This window comes from Lepidochelys kempii, chromosome 1 (genome assembly GCF_965140285.1).
Source record: "Lepidochelys kempii isolate rLepKem1 chromosome 1, rLepKem1.hap1, whole genome shotgun sequence".
NCBI classification, from domain to species: Eukaryota; Metazoa; Chordata; order Testudines; family Cheloniidae; genus Lepidochelys; species Lepidochelys kempii.
Window position 1 is genome coordinate 306121211 of NC_136380.1, and position 21919 is coordinate 306143129.

General features: G+C 46.7%; 1 protein-coding gene across 2 annotated transcripts in view; it reads left to right on the forward strand.

Moving 5' to 3' along the window:
• Nucleotides 1–8356: 8356 nt before the first annotated feature.
• CAPZA2 (capping actin protein of muscle Z-line subunit alpha 2) overlaps nt 8357–21919 on the forward strand; it is a 45249-nt gene continuing 31686 nt past the window's right edge. The window contains exon 1 of one of the 2 annotated variants that reach the window (XM_073328155.2): nt 8357–8513. In XM_073328155.2, the coding sequence (XP_073184256.2) occupies nt 8475–8513 (39 nt within the window). In that variant the 5' untranslated portion in view covers nt 8357–8474. The remainder of the gene's footprint in view (nt 8514–21919) is intronic. The other variant, XM_073328154.2, reaches the window with a different exon arrangement.

Below are 21919 nucleotides of genomic sequence, written 5' to 3' on the forward strand. Positions count from 1 at the left end.
CTTGATCCTTTTCCTCTTCCTCCAGGTTTACCCATAGGGCCAGATTCATCCTGGTGTAGCAGAGATGGAGAAAGGTAGCTGGTGCATCCCATATTCAGGGACTGTTAGAAACTGAATCACCCCTTGACTCAGGCTACTGGGAATGCTTGTAGCTTCCTTAAGTCGTGCCCCTACTTTAATGGGCCTGATGAGCCACTGCAAGGGTTCAGGACCACCTTGGCCATGCCTCCTCCCACTCCCAATCTGCCCATTCCCTCTGATGGCCTTTGCCTACTCCTGCTCTTCCTGTGCTCCTGTAATACCGCTATGCCTGTGTGGGGGCTACTGTAGAGACGGCACAGAAATACAGCTAGGTTGGTGCAAAGGAGCACTAGGGCATTTGCCCTTCCTCTAGTGAATACCTGTAAAGTAAAAGAGTCCCTAGGGGGCGTAGGACTAACAGGCAAATTCAGCATTGTTCTTTCTCCTTTCCAGTGGTCCTTCTGCCTCTCTTGGTCTGTTTTCCCTTTTCTCCTTGATCCTGGTTCCCCAGCCTTTGTTTACTTCTCCTCCTGATCCCTTCTTGAATCTTTCTTCTTGTCACTGAATGCTCTGTTTCATACACATGCCACTTGGATTCCTCTCCAACTTTCCGCTGGATTCTTCCCCTATTCTGTTCCATTCCCACCTGAGTTTCTCTCCATTGGTAGCTGTACTGGGGAAAGGGAGAACTCCAAAAGGCTAGGATGCCACCTCTGAATAACTGGGTATACAATGGGAACTCTAATAGGCCTTCTAGTTTCTATTTTACAGTTAGGGCACATTGCTATCATCTCATTCACTTAAAAATACTTGTCATCATCAGAAAGGCCAAAACCCATAGTGGCAAGTTTTCAGTAAGGCACAGTGAGCAATCCTCATACTAGTCAGAAAGTTTCCAACGGTCTTCCCCTTAGTCCAGATAACACTGGTGCTGGAATTTCAAGCCTTATCATTTCTCAATACAAGCAACATATCTTAATCAAACTACCTTGTAATGATCTCAGAACTTATTTTTATTACACTGCAGTTCCTCACGCTTCAAAAAGAAAAGACAACTGGTGCAGCTGCAATTTAAATAAATGGATTAGCTTTGAAACAAAATACACCATAAATCTCTGCTAATCTCTCTTTGCCTAGTAAATGAGATATGAGAGTATTGTGTTTCTTCCCGGAGGAAATCAGGAATATTTCATCAAAGAGTTTTGGACTGAGATGCTTTTGCACATCTGATATGTTATCAACTGTTAAACTCGAAACTTGAGACATGTGGCTGGTGACACAAAGACAGCTAGGAAACTAAGGGAGTGAGACAGTTGGTGAGTATCACTGGGGCACTACCATTTTATTGCTATTAACTTTAGGAAGGGCAAAAGAGGAACGCTTTCTGTGCTGGGAACTTGCCATCATGTTTGGTAGGACTCTGGGCTGGTTGGTATGATTGCTGTGTTTTGAAATCTCAGCGTGGTTGCTGGCTGGCTGAGCTGGGTTGACCTTCAGTTAGGTGAGTAAGCACCTGCTTTCTAGCAAGGCTCTTTGAAGGGCTTGAGCAGGACTCTTTGAAGTGGGAGCTGTGCAGTTTCTGATTGGATAAGCCAATGATTAGAGGCAGCTGAGCAACAGGGGTTGAGTTACCATTCCAGCTGTGTGTGAGGTCCAGGCTTTAAAAAGCACACAGGCTCCCAGTGGCTGTTAAGATATACAGTTGATGACATGCAGGCAGCTGGGAAGCTCACCAGCAAAGGGAGGGAGGGAGGGAGGGAGGGAGGTAGGTAGGGTTGGGTTGGGTTGGGTGTGTTTCTTTTTCTTAACCTGCAGGTATTCTACAAGAAAGAACCACAATGGGAGGGAAATGGTGTGTAGCCAACACCACTGTTAGCTTTTCCTTTACTTGCACCTGTGGGGCCCTCAACCAGAGAGGCATCCTGACCCTAGAGGCTTCCACACAGGTCCTGGTCTTGACTTTGCTGAGTATGTGGCCTGCATCCACTGATTAAAGCCAGGCAGGGGGAGCCACCTGGTGTGGGAGGTGTTTGTTGATAGGTTCCTTCAGAAAGCAGGTAAGACAGGTGGAGGTGGGGTAGGGGTCAAGGGGGTCTGCTCATGGTCAAGATGGAGTGGGGTAGGGGTCAAGCAACCAAGGATAATGGGGAATGGAATGGGCTGAGAATGGACCAGGCGGGACAGGAAAGGTAACCAAACTCCCAAGGGATAGGGTGGGCTGGTGAACAAAGTAAACTGTATAAGGGGACTAAGGCAGGGTAGGGAGGAGAAACAAGCTGAGCAGTAGTGGGGCAGATAGGGCAGGCAGCAAAGAGGGGAGCAAACAGCTGCAGGGGGCCTGGTGGGCAAACAAAGGGTGGGCCTGCCAGCTCAGTGCAGCTGGGGGAATGGTAATTGCAAGGGGGGCATGTGCATCCATGCATGCTTGTGACCAAAAAGTCCCAGTTGCTGTCAGTCCCATGTGGCAAGCAGGGTGAAGGCAAGTTGGCTGGTCTGGTAAGAAGAGGCAGTTCCAGATGGTCTACAGGAGTTGCGGACATGGGTGCCAGCTTTGTATAATTTTTGGTGGTGCCCAGAATGGGTCCAAGCAGAGCTGTCCTGTCCATAGGAGGGACTGGGGCAACCTCCCCAGGCCCTGCACTTTGAGGGGCCCCATGTCTCAGGGAGACACGGGGTCCAGGGTGGCCTGGTGGGTTAGAAGGGGACCTGGCGCCGGCAGCAGCGAGCGCCCCAGCCTCTCCGTGCTCCACCCCCTCGCTGCTTCCACTCCACCTCTTCCCTCAAGCCCCCACCCTGCCTCTTTCCCGCTTTCACCCCCTCCCCCAAGAGATGCCAGTGGGGCGGAGTGCAGTGGGGTGGGCTGGAGCTGGGCTGCTTGCTGCTGGCAGCGCCAGGCCCCCCACTAATTCCCCAGGCTGCCCGGGACCCTGCGTTCCCCTGAAGCGCAGGGCCCCCCAAAGTGCAGTAAGCCCAAACATTGGTGGAGCTGGGCCCACGTTCCTAAATATTGGTGGAGCATGGGCACTACGGGCCCATATAACTCAACATCTATGGTTGCGGAGGTGAAGATGGCCTGGGGGGAGAGCTCCATGCCCCCATCCTGCTCCCAGATGACAGCAGTGCCGGCAAAGACAATGATGGAACAAAACTCAGTCCTGGTAACAGCAGCAGTCTCTGTCGCGGCACCAGCACCTCTATGACAGCCTCCTCCAGCAGCAGTAGCCGCAGCAAGTCCTCTGACAGTGGCAGCAACAGGCTCCCAGCCAGAAGAGAACCTGGTGGTGTTGGTGTCACATGCTCCCTCCCAGGAGGAAGGCCAGCAGGCAGCCAGCAAGAGTGATCTCGGCCTGGTTGGGGCTGTGACACCCTGGGCAACAGGAGCTGGGCCAGCGATCTCGTCACTGCATCTCCAATTAGTTGTCCCAGAGCATACCTGACTATGGGAATGGCTCCCAATTGATAGCCTGGAAAGCGCTGCTTGGAAGGAGGTAAAAGGCTAATTAACTCATTAGCCCAGATGGGCACAGGAAGGAAGCAAGAAGGGGAGAAGAGAGTAAGCTAGAGTCACTGGAGAACTTTCCCCTCCTTGTCTCAGGAGCTGGAGGCTCCATGTTGCTGTCGGGATGAGGCTGCCTCTGTCTCCAGCCAACCTACAAAACTGGTTTTGACCAGGAAAAGAAAGCCCAATGAACACAAATAACCAAAGAATTCTAGTGGGATTTAATGAGACCATCTCTCGAAAGAAAGTAGTTGTCTGGGGGGAACCAGAGTCAGTGAGACCCAGGACTTCGCTAGGGGTATCTGAATACAGAAAGCCTGTCTGGTTTACCATCAGGGTGTAGTAAGACTTTAGGTAAATTAGACATGTATGTAGACTGTTTCTTTTAAAGTTCTTTTTTTCTGTAATACTTAATGCCTACTGCAAAAATAAACAATACTTTTGTTTTAAGGGGGCTGTTTGGTCACTATATACCCCTGGTAACACTCTTGAAGGTAAGAACCACTGCAGCCTGAACTCACGTCATATCTGTGAGGTAAGAATGGTTGATTACGCAGGGTACTGTAGTTCTGCTCATGGTCTAAGAATGGGAGAATTGCAAAAGTCCACCCAGGACAGGTAACTGCATAAGGCCCAACAGCTGAAGGAGTGTACTCAAAGAGACCATAAAGGGGCCAGAGGTGCAGCTAGACCCAGGACAGGTGGCTAAAAAGAGGTTTTGGAGCCTCTGGACTGTCATGACATTTTTGAAAAGGAGATAAGCAGTTGCAATAGGCACTGTACAGCCCAGCAGACACAGGGAAGAAAAGTGTTAGATGTGGTGTGATTAAATATTTGGCTGCTTGTTTTGAATGTCGGAAGGGATATCACGTGTTTTTACTGCAAATAAAATGTTTGTGGATGCTTCCCCTGCATAATATCAAATTTAGGATTCACTTTTATAAACAGCATAGCAGTCTTCCTGATTGTAAAAAAACACTTTGTTTTTGTGCTCTGAACACAGTGGTGCCAACACTCACAACTTCATTGCAGGTCTTGCAATGTTTGGTGGGTTTTTTCCTTAAAGCCCCAGCTCCTAGATTCATGTGACTGCATAAGAATCTCACTTTTTTTAGAATAGAAGCTAAGTTTCTAGTGAATGTGGAGAAAAGCTTGAAAACACAACACAAGTGCAACCTAAAAGATTAAAAAAACAGAAGGCAAACAAAAAGTACCCAAAAGACTTGGGGGCCTGATGCATGATTTTTGAATTCTTGGGATTGGCAATGTAAACATTTGGTTCACTTATTGTTCATAGCCTTCTTCCTCTTATCTGTTACTGTCTCCTTGAAAGCACCTTCTTGCAGCCCAGACGCTGCATCCTCAGTAGCTGTGTATCCCTTCCAGAAGCAGCAGTAGTTGTCACTGTGCCATGGGGATGTTGCTGAGTGGGTGTCTGAAAACTTGGGCATTTTCAGCTGTGTGTCTGCCCGTACAAACTTCCAATGAGATATTTAAATGGCTCATGTTACTGTTGAAACCAAAAAGAAAGGACAGAATTGCACAGGCTCTATCACAGGGGAATTAATATTGTGTATTCTGAAAATGTTGAGGAGGGTGGGGGTCTGTTGTGCTCAGCATCATGCTGGAGCTCTAGTTCTCCTGACACACCCAGCCCCGTGCTGCCCATACTGTAGGCTGATGGTAATGTGGGTGCTATAGACTGAAGTATTTGCTACTGACCTGCTTCATGAAAATGCAGCCCAGTCTATGTCAACAATGAACCATGTGCAACTCAGAGCTAGTGGCATCTCCTGTGCGGCTTTGATGCTGTTGCCAAACCCGGAGGTCAGTCCGTGTTACCATGTGTATCATGTTACTGCTGATAACAGCAGCAGAGAGGTATATACATGACTACTGTCATTTGTGGAATGACAGTCCAGGAGAGACATGTTAGTGACTGTTTAGTAGCAGGAGCAGCCACTCTCCTCTTACCCTCTCCATGGTTTCTGTGGGTGTTTGTCTTCACTATCAGCCCTCTGTACCACATTCTGAGTAGTTTCCCCTTCTAGGAAATCCTGGTGCTTGTGCACTCAGCTGGAGAGATGAAAAACCTGCCAGAGTGGGTGATAGTGAGGGTGAGTTCACAATAACTCCTTCCCTGCCCTGGCTGCTCTCTGATAATTGGTATCCTAAATTAGATGTTACCCTTCAAGAACAAGATCTTGGAGTCGTGATTAGTTCTGTGAAAATATCTGCTCGATGTACAATGGGAGACAAAAAAAGCTAACAGTGTTAGGAACCATTAGGAAAGGAATAGATAATAAAGCAGAAAATATAATAATGCCACTATATAAATCCACAATATGCTCACACTTTGAATATGCATTTTTGCTTGCTCCATCTCAAAAAGGATCTATTAGACTTGGAAAAGGTACAGACAAAGGCAACAAAAGGGATGAGGGGTATGGAACAGCTTCCATAGGAGGAGAGATTAAAAAAGACTGGGCCGGTTCATCTTAGAAAAGAGACAACCAAAGGGAGAGAGGTGATGGCAGTCTACCCAATCATGAATAGAGTGGAGAAAATGAATAATGAAGTGTTGTTTACCCCATTCACGTAACATGTGAAGTAAGGGTCACTCACTGAAATTAATAGGCAGCAGGTTTAAAACAAACACAAGGAAGTCATTCTTCATGCAGTGCACAGTCAACCTGCCAAACTCATTGCTGTGGATATTGTGAAGGCCAAAAGTATAATAAGGTTCAAAAAAGAATTAGATAAATTCCTGGAGGCTATTAGCCAAGCTTATCTGGGACACACCATGCTGAGTGTGTCTTTAAACATACAGCTGCCAGATACTGGGACTGGACACTGGGGGATGGATCATTTGCTAAATGTCCTGTTCTTTTCCTTCCTCTAAAGCATCTGGCAGCCGCTGTAGGAAGATGGGATATTGGCTAGACCAGGGGTGGCCAACCTGTGCTCCGGAGCCACATCAGGCTCTTCAGAAGTTAACATGCAGCTCCTTGTATAGGCACCAACTCTGGGGTTGGAGCTACAGGTGCCAACTTTCCAATGCACCATGGGGTGCTGACTTATCAACCCCTGGCTCTGCCACAGGCCCTGCCCCCACTCCACCCCTTCCTGCCCCCTCCCTGACCCTACCACGCCCTTGCTCTTGCCCCCCATGGCCGCCTGCATGCCATGAAACAGCTGATCGGGAGGGGAGGAGGAGGGGGGAAGCTGATGGGGGAAGGGAGCTGCTGATGTATTACTGTGGCTCTTTGCAGTGATGAACTGCCAAAATCTTAACAACGGGTTCCCTCCTCACCCCACGAGGGGGTCGTTGCCCACCCCTGCCCCCCAGGACTCCTGCCCCATGCAACCCCCCCACTTTCCTTGACCCCCCCCCTCCACGACCCCTGCCCCATCCACTCTCCTCCCCTGTCCTCTGACTGCCCCCAGAACTGGGCAGGAGGGTCTCGTGGGCCACGGTAGTGGGTGCCAGTTTCCTAACCCTAAGAGCTAAAGGCACCTGTCGGAGGGTGAGGTGGGGAGTCCCAGCGGTGCTTACCTGGGGCAGCTCCAGGAAGCATCCGGCAGGTCCCTCTGGCTCCTAGGGGCGGGGGAGCATAGATGCGGGGGAGCAGCCGCTCCCCCACTGATCACATAAAATGTGGCGCCTTAGGCGCCGACTCCCTGGGTGCTCCGGGGCTGAAGGCTCCAGCCCTAGCGCACCCATGGGGAAAATTTGGTGGGTGCAGAACCCACACCGGCAGCTCCCAGCCCCAGCTCACCTCCGCCTCCTCCCCTGAACGCACCGCCCCGCTCTGCTTCTCCGCCCCCTCCCCCGGCTTCCTGCGAATCAGGTCTTTGGCAGGAAGCCTGGGAGGGCTGAGAAGCAGGCGGTGGCTTCCTGCTCAGGCAGAGGGTGGTGGAGGTGAGCTGGGGCAGGGAGCGGTTCCCCTGCACGTCCCCCCCCCCCCGGTTATCTGCTGCAGCGCGGGTGGCCCTCCTCACACCCCTGCCCCTGCCCGAGCTCACCTCCGCCCTCCCTGGGCCTGAGTGGGAAGCTTGCTTCTCAGCTTGCCCCAACTTCCCACGCCAAACAGCTGATTCGCGCAAAGACCGGGGGGGGGGGGGGGGGGGAGAAGCAGAGCGGGGCAGCGCGTTCAGGAGAGGAGGTGGAGGCGGAGCAGAGGTGAGCTGGGGCCAGGGGTGGGGTGGGGAGTACCGGTGGGTACTCTGCACCCACCAAATTTTCCCCTTGGGTGCGCTAGGGCTGGAGCACCCATGGAGTCGGCGCCTAAGGCGCCACTTTTGGCCGGTTAAATTTAGAAGTCCTTTTAAAACCAGTTGTCCCTCGGGGAACAACCGCTTCTAAAAGGGCTTCTAAATTTAACAGCCGGTTCTAGCGAACCGGCTCCAGCTCACCCCTGGCTCTTTGGCAACGTACATTGGTAAATTCTTGCTCCTTCTCAGGCTCAGCTTGGCCACCCCTGCGCTAGACGGACCGTAGGTCGGACCCAGTGTGGCCCTGCTTATGTACGGTGGTCAGGGTGTGGGCGCAGTGCTCACCCTGACCCCGCTCACAGACCGGGGAGCCGAGCGGTGTGTGAAACCTACCCCGGAGGGCTCGTGCGGAAGGCCCCGCCCCCCCTATGTACTGACAGGCCATACCGCTCTGTAAGGCCCCCGCACGAGACGCGCAGCCATTGCGCGCGGCTATCGCCAGACGGGAGAACCCCGCCCGCCACAGCCGCAGCTGCGCTGACACGGGGCGGAGACACCCTCTCCGGCTGCCACCGCCAGGACGCCCTCCGCTGCCCGCGCATGCGCCCAGGCGCCTCGGCCGTTGGCCGCAGGCCGTGGCCCCGCCCCCTCGGCGCCGCGCGCGGAGGGCGCCGGGGACACACACGAGAGGGGCCCCGCCTTTCCTGCCGGAGGGAGCTGTTCGTGGTCAGACGGGAAGATGGCGAACCTGGAGGAGCAGCTCTCGGATGAGGAGAAGGTAACGCGGGCCAGGGCCAGGGCAGCGCAGCGCCCGGCGGGGCTCGGGACCGGGCTGGGCTGGGCTCTCGCCGCCTCAGGTGGCGGCGTTTGTATTTTTAGCTTCCTCCCTTCCCGGCGCTGTCAGTCAGAGAGCGCCGGGGCCGGCCAAGGGCCTCTCCCGCCGCGCCTTGTACGGTCCGAGGGCTGAAAATAGGCCCCAGGCGCCGGGCTGGGGGGCAGGATCCGGTGTCCTATGGATGAGGCCGCCCGCCCGGCCCAGAGAGCTCGGCCTCAGGCGCTGCCAGTTTCCTCTTCCCTCCCCCCCCGCTTTCCGGGGCTCGCCCGATCCTCGCCCTGGGGCGGCGGCTTCCTATTGATCAGGAGCGTGGGGAGAGCGAGCCTAGTGGCGGGGTCTCGGAGAGGGGCCCTTCCCCTCGCCCCACTCCGGCGGCCTGCCTGGGAGCTCCCTCTCTCCAGAGCTCCTCGCAGGCTGGGGTGTAAGGGCTGAGTTCCGTGTCTCTCCCCACTCCGCGTTGTAGGGAGGGAGACTAATGGGGCTGGTTTCTGGGCGGTGTCTAGTGGCTCCCTTCACTTCCGGGGGTCAAATAAAGGGAGACTTCTGGCAGGGTGGAGGAGAGTTTTGGGGGTGTGGTGTATCGCCTATCCCCGTTGCTGGGGGAGAGTGGGTAGGGAATTCAGATCCCACCCTTGGGGATGAATTATAAGGACAGAGCTTAAATACTCTCCCAGGAGACAGGGTTGTGGCTCAGTGAGCTGTTTATAATCTTTCCCTGGCTATTTGATTTTTTTCTTTGCTTAGTTGGTCTCTGTGGCTTGAAAATAGCTTCCTAAAATGGTGCTTTAGGGAAGGGGCAGCTTGTAAAACCCAAGTGTTAAAGCTGCTCTTCTTCTTTTCGTCTGTCCTTCCTCTGTTGGAGGGAGGCTCATTACAGTTGCCTGTGAAAAGGAGGCTTTGGAGGCAGGGTGTGGAGATGTCTAGAGGATGGTTGATGTACAGCTCTCATGTCTTTATGTAACTGTCACTCATCTATAAGAAATGTAAGTTTTCAGAGCTGCTGAAGTTGTGGAGGCAACTCAAGTGTGGGAGATTTTAAGCAATTGAGAGAGGTCTTACATTCCCTTGAAATTAAAGGGAAGACTTTTAAAATGCCTTACTGTTAATTGTAATGTAGGAGTTTTCCTTCATATCTGAGGCCTGCTAGAACTGAATTTCAGAAGCAGGTGGCTAAATGAAAAGTCACTATGAGTTGTGAGAAGTATAGTAGTTTAGCACCAGAACATAGGGTGGGTCATAGTTTCTCAGGATGGGGACTTTAAGGCTGCAGTTTATTCTTTTAATTCATTGAGTACTGTTCCTGTTTGTGATGTCAAAAGCAGCAGAATAGGTAAGATTAGCTACCATAAACGCTAAAAGATACACATTTGAATATTCTGGTCCAAACCTTGTCTGGAAAAGTTGCTTAAAAAAACATAGGGAAATAAAAATAACACTAAACAAAGACACTTTGGCATCCTCTGGGTAGAAGGGTTGCCAATTTTGGTTGGAGGTATTCTTGGAGGTTTCATCACATGACATAATCTCTAATTAAAGATTAATCTGTAATTCATGGAGACTCCAGGGCATTCCTGTAGGATTGGCAACCCTATATTGACATACATACCTAAGGATAAACTTGGAAACAACATCTACTTATCTGGCTGAGAAATACTTGTCGCTACATTGCCATAACTTTGCTCTGTTACAGTAATAAATTCTGCCCCTCAAATCAATTGACTCTCACTCTAGCTAATGGAGTCTAGGCTCTTTTCTCTCCTACCACTAATCTAATGAAGTTCTGAGGTCTCTTCCTGCAATTCGCAAAAAGAAAAGGGGTACTTGTGGCACCTTAGAGACTAACCAATTTATTAGAGCATAAGCTTTCGTGAGCTACAGCTCAGTGAAGTGAGCTGTAGCTCACGAAAGCTTATGCTCTAATAAATTGGTTAGTCTCTAAGGTGCCACAAGTACCCCTTTTCTTTTTGCGAATACAGACTAACACGGCTGTTACTCTGATTCCTGCAATTCTGATTTCTCTTCCTTTCCTCAAAAAGTATACAAATGAATTCTGGACTCTCTACTTCCTTCTCAGTAATAAATTATAGGCTCATGAAATAAATGACGTGCACTCCACTGCTATAAGTAAGGTTCAGATTTTGTCATGGCTATTTTAAGTAACAGTCAGACAGGTCAAGAGCAATAAAAAAAAAATTCACAGAAGCCGTGACCTGTCCATCACTTCTACTAAAAATATCTAACAAAATGGGGATCAGTGGGTCCCTACAGCGGGACTGTGCAGTGGCTAGGAGCTGCACAGCCCCTGCTGCCTGCAGCAGCTGGGGGCTCTGGGATACTACTGCTGCCTGCAGTTCCAGGGGTCCTGTGGCGGCTGGGAGCTCTGGGGTGTGCTGGGAGCTCCGCAGTGCCCCCGCCGTGACAACTCCCCACCCCTGATGGTGGTTAGAAGCTGCTGGGTTCCCCTGTGGTTCGGGGGGGGCCCCTACTCCCCATGGCGGCAACCCCTGTCCCTGTGGCTCCCAGCTGCTGCAGGCTGAAGTCTCTGAGGTCACTGGAAGTCACAGATTTCGTGACTTTCAACGACCTCCATGACTAAATCGTAGCCTTAGCTATAAGGTAATACTGGGTCTCGGTGTAGGGCCCATCTGGGACGACAGAGCTTCAGCCCTTGAGGAAGCCCTGTGCCTCCCACAAACTCTTCTTCGGGTGGGTTAACCCTTTTCCTTGTCCTAGCCTTGGCTCAAGTCGCTTTGCCCCTGGTCTTTAAAGAGAAGTGGTGCACCTTCGGTGCTTTCTGTGCCCTCCTGAAACGTACTGGCAGCTTAGAGGCTCTCTGTTTCCTGTATGTCTCTCCTCTTTTGTTAAGAGTGACATATGAGTGTCTCTTTTTTTTTTCTTGCGAAGATAGAGGCAGTGACTTCCTGGTACCCAACTCAACCCTGTCATCTGTGCAAAATTCTGATTGTCCTAGGTGAGTGTGTGTTTTCCATGCCCTGGAGTTTGTCTGGTTGGACAATACAAAAAAAGGGTAATATTGCAAGTTTACAAAAGTAGGCTGGTGTGAGTACAAAGTGCTGAGATGCTTGAAAGTTTTCAGTTTGTGTAAAGGAGGCACATTCACCAGTTAGGGAAAATCAAACTGTTTGATAAGATTCATTGGGTATAATCAGATATCCTATCTGACCTGCATTTGTCCTTTCCAAAGCAGCGGTGTCTAGTACACGCTATAACCCATATAGCTTCCATGAGTATTCTTTTGAAAGATCAGGCTTCCCAGATGACACTATTTTTTTTTACTTATTGAGCATCTATTACTGTATTACTTATTTACACACCTTATTAAGAATGTAAAAATGGCCATAGTGGGTCAATCTAGCCCAGTATCCTGTCTTCTGACAGTGGCCAATGCCAGGTGCTTCAGAGGACATGAACAGAAGAGGCAGTCATCAAGTGATCCACCCCCTTCTGTCCCATCCCAGCTTCTGGCAAACTGGCTAGGGATGCTTAGAGCATGGTGTTGCATCCCTGCCCATCCTGGCTAATAGCCATTGATGGCTTTATCCTCTATGAACTTATCTAGTTCTTTTTTGAACCCTGTTATAGTTTTGGTCTTCACAACTCCCCTGGCAAAGAATTCCGCAGGTTGTCTGTGTTGTTTGAAGAAGTACTTCCATTTTGTTTGTTTTAAACCTGTTGCCTATTAATTTTATTAGGTTGACCCCTAGTTCTTGTGTTATGAGAAGGAGTAAATAACATTTCCTTATTCATTTTCTTCACACTAGTACGGTTTTATAGACCCCTTAAGTTTTCTCTTTTCCAAACTGAAACGTCCCAGTCTTTTTAATCTCTCCTCATACGGAAGCTGTTCCATACCCCTAATCATTTTTGTTGCCCTTTTCTGTACCTTTTCCAATTCCAGTATATCTTTTTTGAGATGGGGTGACCAGATCTACACGCAGTATTCAAGATGTGGGCATACCATGGATTTATATAGAGGTATTATGATACTTTCTGTCCTGTTAGCTATCTCTTTCATAATGGTTCCTAACATTGTATTAGCTTTTTTTGACTGCTGCATGTTGAGTGGATGTTTGCAGAGAATTATCCATAATGATTCCAAGATCTCTTTCTTGAGTGGTAACAACTCATTTAGACCCCATCATTTTGTATGTATTTGTGAGATTCTTTTCCAGTGTACATTACTTTGCATTTATCCACATTGATTTAATCTGCCATTTTGTTGCCCAGTCACCCAATTTTGTGAGATCCCTTTATAACTCTTCGCAGTCTGCTTTGGGTTTAACTATCTTAAATAATTTTGTATCATCTGCAGATTTTGCCACTTCACTGTTTACCCCTTTTCCAGATCATTTATGAATATGTTGAACAGTACTGGTCAAAGTACAGACCTATGGGGGACACTGCTATTAACCTCTCTCCATCATGAAAACTGACCATTTATTCCTACCCTTTGATTCCTATCTTTTAACCAGATGCTGATCCATGAGAGGACCTTCCATCTTATCCTATGACTGCTTACTTTACTTAAGAGCCTTTGGTGAGGGACCTTGTCAAAGGCTTTCTGAAAATCTAAGTACATTATATCCATTGGATCACCTTTGTCCACATGTTTGTTGACTCCCTCAAAGAATTTTAATAGGTTGGTAAAACATGATTTCCTATGTTGACTCGTCCCCAACATATTCTGGATGACTTTACATTAAATCTCTATGGAAATATTTGAGTTGTGCTGTCCTTTACAGTAAGGTGTGTGCCCCTCATGAAGCTAATTATTCTTACATTATTAAATTTAAATGACTGCTGAATGATTTTATGCTTTGAGTAGATTGAGCGGAAGACAAATATTCATATTTTACAGCAAAAGTATACCAGATGTTTTTTTTCTGATTAAACAAAGAGCATATTTTAAGCCAGCAATTTACTCAAGTAGAATTTTTACTACTTGTGATCCCTAGGCAAGACTTGGGAGTAAGTTTTCTAAGTGGATGTGGACACGTTTAGTCAAATTCGCCTCTCATTGGCACTTACTATGGCTGTCAGAACAAGTTTTCTTTTTCTAGGCTAAAATGTGGCCAGCTAACCAGCTTCAGACTTGTTAGCCTGCATCTTGAGGGATTCTTTCTGTAGTATTTAAGATAAATCATTTGAGTTAACACACATGAAAATACACATCCTTTTCTTGTCAAGATAGGGCTGCAATGTTAGTCCTAGAGTATAGGAGTGCTTCTGGAGAGGGGGAGGAGAAACATGTTAATCTTGCCCTGCCCCAGCAGTAAATCACACTTGTGCGGCTTCTCTATTTTGCTTTCCTCATGATGCAATAGAGTGAAACTGACTAGGATCTTGTAATAGTCATGCTGCTGGTGATCCTCCTGATAGAGGGGGACTAGTGGGACAGGTGCTGTTTGCAGAAGTACAGGCATAATCCTGGAAAAGAGGGCAGACATGCAGAGACGTAAGGGAGTAATACCAGGCTCTATACTGGATTTTATGGATGGTCTAGTGACAGTACCCATTGAGAAAGATACATACTTGGTTTCTTGTTCTATGTACTAGTGGTGGCTGGAAGTGCTGCCAAGGCAACACTGAGGTCATGAGGAAAGGATATGCTTCTTGTTGCTCTCCAATAGTCACTTCAGGATGACTAAAAAGGTAGCATCAGTAAGCTCTGAAACTATTCAGATTGAGACCATAGGTGGTTGGCACAATGTGTAGGACTAGAAGGTGGCAGACAGGTAGGACTTTTGGTTTCCTCTGCACCGCTGCCGCACAGATCCTGCTCGTCATGCCATTGCCTGCTGCCCAGGGGAAGTGAGAGCAGGATAGGGCAATGGAAGCAGCCAGAGCCAGTGGGGGGACAGTCAGCAGCCTATCCCTGCCCTGCCCGTGTCCTGGAGGTGCTTCCTCTGCCCTGTAACTGATGCCCAGATCCTTCTCTGTACACTTCTGCCTGCTACCCAGGGAAAGTGAAAGCATGCCGGGGGGACCTGCCTCTGGGACGTGCATGACCCACCTTGACCTTTTCCTAACTCTATCTATTTGGGGAACACGCTTCTAAATAAATTAACTGAGGCCTATTAGTAAAGGATAGCATCTGTTGCAAGTCAGCCCTCAGAAAGGTAATCCACATACTTTTGGTCTGTTTAACACTTATATGGGAGTGGTAAAACAACATTCAGGAAATAACTCTACATTTTATGAAAGAGCCACATCTTAGAGGCTGCACTTGCTGATGAGGGAATGCTGGCTTCAGGCAGAAGTTATCAGTAGGTAAGCTTTCATTTAACATGAGTAATTAGAATTTCTATTCTTATAAGAAATGCATAATTTTTGTGAAAGAAAAATCCCTTTTAAAATGTATATGATCATAAGACACACACAATTAGGACATTAGCATTGACTAAAAGTATCTCTTGGAATATAGGGTACTTTCATAACCTGTTGTGATTATAACTATTGGCACAAGCCGTTAGGATCTGTTTTAAGTACTAAATTTACTCCTGGCACTGACAGGGAAATTCAGGTATTTCCCTAATCCTATTTTTTTCCCCCCAGAAATGGCTTTTGAGTCATAGGCATCCTACTGCAGTTACAGTGGGGGACAGTTTTAATTTTTGCTACTTTAATGAAAGATTTGTCCTCTGAATCTGGTCTATCCAGCTTGTCTTCCAAACTTAGTCTATCAAGTTTATATGCTCTGCACAGGTCATTGGGATGAGACATGGAGACAGCAGATAAGTAGGAATGGAGTGAACTGGAGGAGTTAAACAGGATGTTAAAAACATATTAGTCAAAATGAAACTCTTTTGCTGCTGTCACCTGTGGTTTAAAGAACAGATTTTGTATGTTCATAGTTATAGGTAGCTGTAACACTGTCAATTTTTTAGTTAACTAACGAATACAGTTTGCTAAATATCTTGTTATAAAGCAAGATGGACCTAAATCCTGCTGCATAACCCTTGGATTTTGTGGAAATTCTGGAAATCTTGTAGCAGTGTCAGATAAAGCAAAAATTGAGGTTTCCAATAAATTAGATGTAAAATTAAATAATCTAGTCTGTCTTTTTGTTCAGTTCGTTGCTCATTTGCATATTTTCACTGTGCCACAGATATTTGTATTGGCAATGCCTAACTGTGTCAGAATTTGGGGGAGGAGATAGTGGAAGCAGGATGTTTTGTCAAGGAATATGGGACATTTTGTTTTTGATACCTGAAAAGGTGTGGAAGGTTGTTCAGAAATATGGGATAAACATATTGACTTGGTTTAAACACTATTGTTCAGATTTCAGTTAACCCCTTAATATGGATGGGGAAGTTCTGAGCAGTTATTTCAGGCAGTATGCAGACTCAGGAAGACAGCATTGCATAACTTTCGGAATTGAGATTATACACTATGGCTGCATAAAACCTTAGCATGTTGAAATTTGACTCCTGAGGATTGTTCAGTCTACAGATCTTTATAGAAAAGATGTCTGAAGGCTTGATGAAAAGAGATCTTTTGCCATCCATGTATTAGGGAATGGCAGAAAGAAGTATCAACATTGCACAGGTTGGCTGAAAAGTTGCTAACCATTCCAGTATCATCTGATTAACTGGAAAAAATATATTTTCCAATTGATTATTTATGAGAGGTATAATTGTCTGAGTTCTGACCAGTTCAAGAAACTGTTTAAATTCTAAAGCTTGAAGATCAAAAACTTACTGTGGCATCCATTCTTGAAAGAGAACAATGAATGATTTTTTTTTAAAAAAATCAGTTTGCAGCTTCCATGCAGTTAATATTCTTTCAAATGATTCGAAGTTGGTTTGTGACTAATAACTTATACAGATTAGTATGTTTATTACAGTATAAAAGCCTCAGTGGGGTCCATTTGTGTCTGTGCTTTTAAAGACCTACCACAATCACACACACACACACACCCCATCTTATAATTTAAGTAGACAAGAAACCTAGAAGGTGGGAGGGGAAATAGAGGAGGTCAGGGGCAGAATGAGAGCCAGGAGACCTTGGCTCTACATCAGTGCCCTGTTCACTAAGTCACTCTGCATATTTTAACTGAAATTCATCAAAGAATATAAATCTACTTTGAAATACCATCTTGGGTTGTTTTAATATTAGCAAATAAACACTGAGTAGGAGAGGAAGTCAGGTTAGACAGCAAAACTTAGCAAAGTTTGCATTTTTCCATGAGCTATGTATTGTGCCAAATTTTAACTTAACATGTAGAATCAAGGTTATACAAGCATAAATAATTGTAAACTTTTTAAAAACATAAGTATGGGAGTGAACTTAGATGCTGAAACAATTTTTGTTTTTAACTCTTGAAAATGAGATATTTTGAAAATATTCCATTTGTAATTTGACACGGTTTGGAAAGAGTTTATAAGCCATGTGGGGGGAAAAAGTTCTTATGATTAAGATGGCACTCTGAGTTGCACTAATCATGCTGCAGCTACACTCTGTAATAAAAAAAAATGTTCATAGGTACAAGCTCTGATTTCTCCCACTCCTGGATGCATGCTTACTGTCAGGGCTTGAAATGTAGTTGCATGCAATCAACTTCTGCACAGTGTAAGCTTTCATTTAAAAATTCTAGCCCTCATGGTTGTGAAGAAAATCTTCCACATGTCAACCAAGTGGTCCATTGCAGTCATCTTAACTGCGTGGAAGTGTCTTCAGTAGCGCTAGTGTTACAAGGGAGCATCAAGCGTCAAGGGAGTAGGGTACCTGGGGGAATGTCAGATCACCCTGTGTGTGATCCCCTGTCAGTACTACCCTTTAGTACTGTGTAGTCATGTATGGGTTAAGTAACCTATTTGAGAGCAAAGGTGCTCATAATATATTAAAGCTTTTTGACAAAGGTTGGCATTTTACCAGTCACTTAGCTTGAGATGTTTTGTATAAGTGTTGAGAGAGAAGATCTCGTAGTGAACCTTTTTAAAGAAAAATCAGATGCAAGAAAAGTGTTTTGATTATGTTTCAAATTTGAGTTATGTAGGGCACAATGGACCAAGGATCTTAAAATAAATGAATGGGCAAATACTAGAAATAAATAGTTCTGTGATTGCATTTTGTACATATACTATTTTCTTGGCTTTCAAGTCACTTTCAAGCTAGTTACTGGCAATGATTAGTATTTCTGATTAGTATTCCTGAACCACTATAGCTACAGCACATTCTGCTTTCTAGGTCATAATGGCAGTAAAGTTCTAATTTCATAGCTTTTTATTGATGATGGGCATAGAATTAGACAGATGCATATCCTGAAGAAGTTAAAATTTAAATAGCTAAAATAATTAGGGGGTAGCAGAATATTATGCAAAATAACCAAGATAAATTTTGTCTTGCTACAGGTTTTTTTTAACATGGTCTAGTTAGTTACATGGTCCATCACTGGTGTGAGACACCTCTGTCATCCTACTCTTTTTTCTTGCCATCTGTCTCTGATCTAACCCTCTTAAAAACAGAACCCTCTTTCTTTCCCTTACTTCTCATTGTCATTGGACTGATTATGGATGCATTACAAGAAAAAATTATTAGCTGATCATGAGTCCCTCAGTAGCTCAAGTGCACATCAGTAGCCAAGATAATCAGGGATATGCAACACTCTCTGCTCTGGGTGACCCTAAACCTCCAATTGCTGGAAGCATCTGGCACTGGCCACTGTCAGATACAGGATATTGGGCTAGATGGAGCCTCAAATGGCATTTCTTATCTTGTGTCTAAATTTACTGGTATGGAATTTTCTGGGTGCAGGGACATGTTCCGCACTGCTTCTCCATAAGCTTTGTGTTTAGTCCGTTTTAAAAAATACTGCCTCTAGAGTGCTCCCATCCTTTTGCTTCAGGAAGCATTCTAAGGTTGCATTCTTCCATGTAAAGTAGTGTGACATTATTAAACCAACAGCTCAATAGGCTTTTGCTAAAGTGCTCATTGCTATACTATCTAGATGCTTCTGTTGAAGTCTACAGTTTTAAAATTAAGGTTCTGACCAGTTGTGGTCTTGAAAGAGCTTATGGTTATTTTCATAAGAAGATGATACTTCAATATGACTTTGGTGATTGCATTCTTTTATCTAAATTTCTCCTGAAATTCCTGGTTGGATACTATATTTGCTTTTTGTCCAAACCTGTTAAGTACTAGTACTATTATGTGCTGTTAAACCTTTACTATCGTTCATTGAGAGCTGTATTTCGTTGGTGGGTGAACAGATCACTATCCTTTTATAGCTGTGGTTCTCAACAAGGGGTACGCAGAGGTTTTCTAGATGGTACATCAACTCATCTAGATATTTGCCTAGTTTTAAAACAGGCTGCATTAAAAGCACTAACAGTCACTACAGACTAACATTTCATGCGGACAATTACTTGTTTATACTGCTCTAGATAGTACACACTGAAATGTAAGTACAATATTTATATTCCAATAGATTTATTTTATAATTATATGGGGGTAAATATGAGAAAGTAAGCAATTTTTCAGTAACAGTGTGCTGTGACACTTGAATTTTTGTCTGATTTTGTAAGCAAGTAGTTTTTAAGTGAGGTGTAACTTGGGGATATGCGAGACAAATCAGACTCCTGAAAGGGGTACCGCAGTCTGGAAAGGCTCAGAGCACCTAAAGCAGTGGTTCTCAACCCTGTAGGTTTCACAACCTTTTCTGCCTTCAATTCTTACACTTTCAAGGATTTTTTTTCCTAGCTCTTCAGGTTGCAGAGTTTATACTTTTATTTATACCATTAAGGTTAACAGTTGCGTAATGTCTAAGGCCTTGTCTACACTTGCAAGTTTCTGCGCAGTAAAGCAGCTTTCTGCATTGTAACTCCCAAGGTGTACACACTGCCAAGCTACTTAGTGTGCAGAAACTGCGCAGTTGTAGCACTGTTAAAAAAAACAAAAAACAAAAAAAAACCTCCCCGACGAGAGGCGTACAGCTTTCTGCAGCAGGGCTACAGCACTGCTGTGCCAGTGTAGATACCCTGGCCAATTACAGCTCCGTGATTGGCCTCCGGGAGGTGTCCCACAATGCCTGTTCTCGCCTCTCTGGTCATCAGTTTGAACTCTACTGCCCTGCCCTCAGGTGACCAACCTTGAGCTCCATCACTTAAATTCCTTGGGAATTTTTAAAGTTCCCTTTCTGTTTGCTCGGTGACGCGTGCAGTGGTCTCAGAGCATCTTTCCAGGTGACCATGCCTGCCCCAGGTGATTCCCTGCTTGGAGCAATGTTGAGCTGCTAGACCTCATCAGCATTTGGGGAGAGGAGGCTGTCCAGTCCCAGCTGCACTTCAGCTATAGGAATTATGGTACCTACGGACAGATTTCATGATGCATGACAGAAAGGGGCAATGATTGGGACACACTGCAGTGCAGGGTTAAAGTGAAGGAGCTGCAGAATGCCTACCACAAACTGTGGGAGGCTAGCTGCTGCTCCGATGCTACACCTATGAGCTGCCGGTTCTACAAAGAGCTGGACTTGTTACTTGGCGGCGACCCCCACCTCCACTGCGAAGGCCACTGTGGATCCTTCAGTGGCTTGTGTGCCAGTTGAGAGTGGACCGAGCCAGGAAGAGGAAATGTTGGATGAGAAGGGGGAGGGAGACACAGAGGCAGAGGACAACCTGAAGGTCAGAGATGCAGGCAGCCAGGAGCTCTTCTATACCCCAGAGGAGGCTAGCCAGTCACAGCTGTCAGAGCTTGGCGAAGTGCAAACAGGAGAGGAGGCCCCTGGTAAGTGGCTTTGATTTTGGGAGTCACTGAAGTGAGTTGTTGGGGGCAGGAGGGTTGCAGAAAGTAGACTTCTGTCTTGTATGATGCGCTTACCACCACGTGCCTAGTCTGAGCAGCGGAACAGGGTGTTGATTGACTCCCTCACTTCACAGGAATCTGCCTTAGAGATCTCCAGGAAGCTGTCATGGAGGTACTGGGCAATCCACTGCCGCAGGTTCTTTGGCAGAGCTGTTTTGTTTCTTGCCCCATTAAGGGTAACTTTCCTGTGCCACTCTGCTGTCATGGGGAGGGTGGGGAGTGACCATTGCTACACAGAGGTAAGTTCCATAGGGGCTAGGGCAGAAGTCACAGTCTTGGAGAAGACCCCCCCACCCTACCCCCTTGATTCCCTGCTCACCCTCAGCAGTGAGGCATCTTCCATAATGAACAGCCTGTGGAAAATGTGGAGACAGTAATGATTATAAGCGCTCCTCTACAGTGCTGGCTTTCTCCAAGAGCCACTTGCCCAGTGTAGAGTGCAGTCCTGGAACACTGATTTCCCCTGCCCCTGCGGTTACTCACCATTTTGGGGGTCTTGTGGCTCGTGTGCTTGCCTGGGGTCAGCCAGTCAGTGATAAGTATGTGAATAGTGGCTGTGTTTTAAATCACTGATTCAGTGGTCTGTGTATTGCAAACAATACTGCTTCTGTAAAACATTGCATTTTGGCTTCATATAAGTGACCTTGGGAGCCCAGCCTCCCTCTGTGTTATCACCAGCTGAATGGCCGCACAGAATTAGAAAGCGGCCACGAACAACTAAAGTAGATTTTCTGCATGATATCATGATGCACTCTGTGGCCGAAAAACAAGAATTGAAGGAGTGGGAGGACAGCGAGAAGAGAGACTGAAAGGCAAACCGATGTGCCAGAATGAAGCCATGGAGCGACTCTTAAAAGTTACGGAGCGCCACGTGGACACGCTGCAGGTGCTACTAGCACCGCAAACTAAGCGGCTCCAGGCCTGCCCTCCCCTGAAACTGCTGTCGCAAAACTCTTCCCCATTCCCCCCCCCCCCCCAACACTGCCAACACACTCTTATCAACCTCCTGGCTCCAGTGTGTACCCGCTGCATTCCACTTCTCCCCCATCACAGTCAAGCCCTTCAGACTCCCAGTACCCTCTGCACTCAACACCCATCCCTCTGCAGTTTACCCCTGCTGAAGTACAGTACCCACTGCACTGTGCACTGTACTCCAGAAGAGAAGGTTGGATATGATACCTGGACATACAGAAATCTTTAACCGTCCCGGGACCCCACCTCTTCCTGGGACCCTCTCTTCCCCCATTCCCCTCAGTGCTGGTGTTTTTTGTTTGTCCTTCCGTCCGGTTGTTTGTTTTTTAATAAAAGAATTGTTTTGGTTTGAAAGCAATCTTTATTCCATTAATTGAAAGCAAACAGAGCCCTGCAAAGCAACAGGCAATTTTCTTAAACCTTCATAGTGCATCATCTACACCAATGACAATCACCTCCTAGCGTTACAAGTACTGCACTCCCAAGTATAGCAACAAATATTAATGGCTTTCAGCTTCAAATTGCTGCCTCAAGGCGTCCCTGATCCTTAT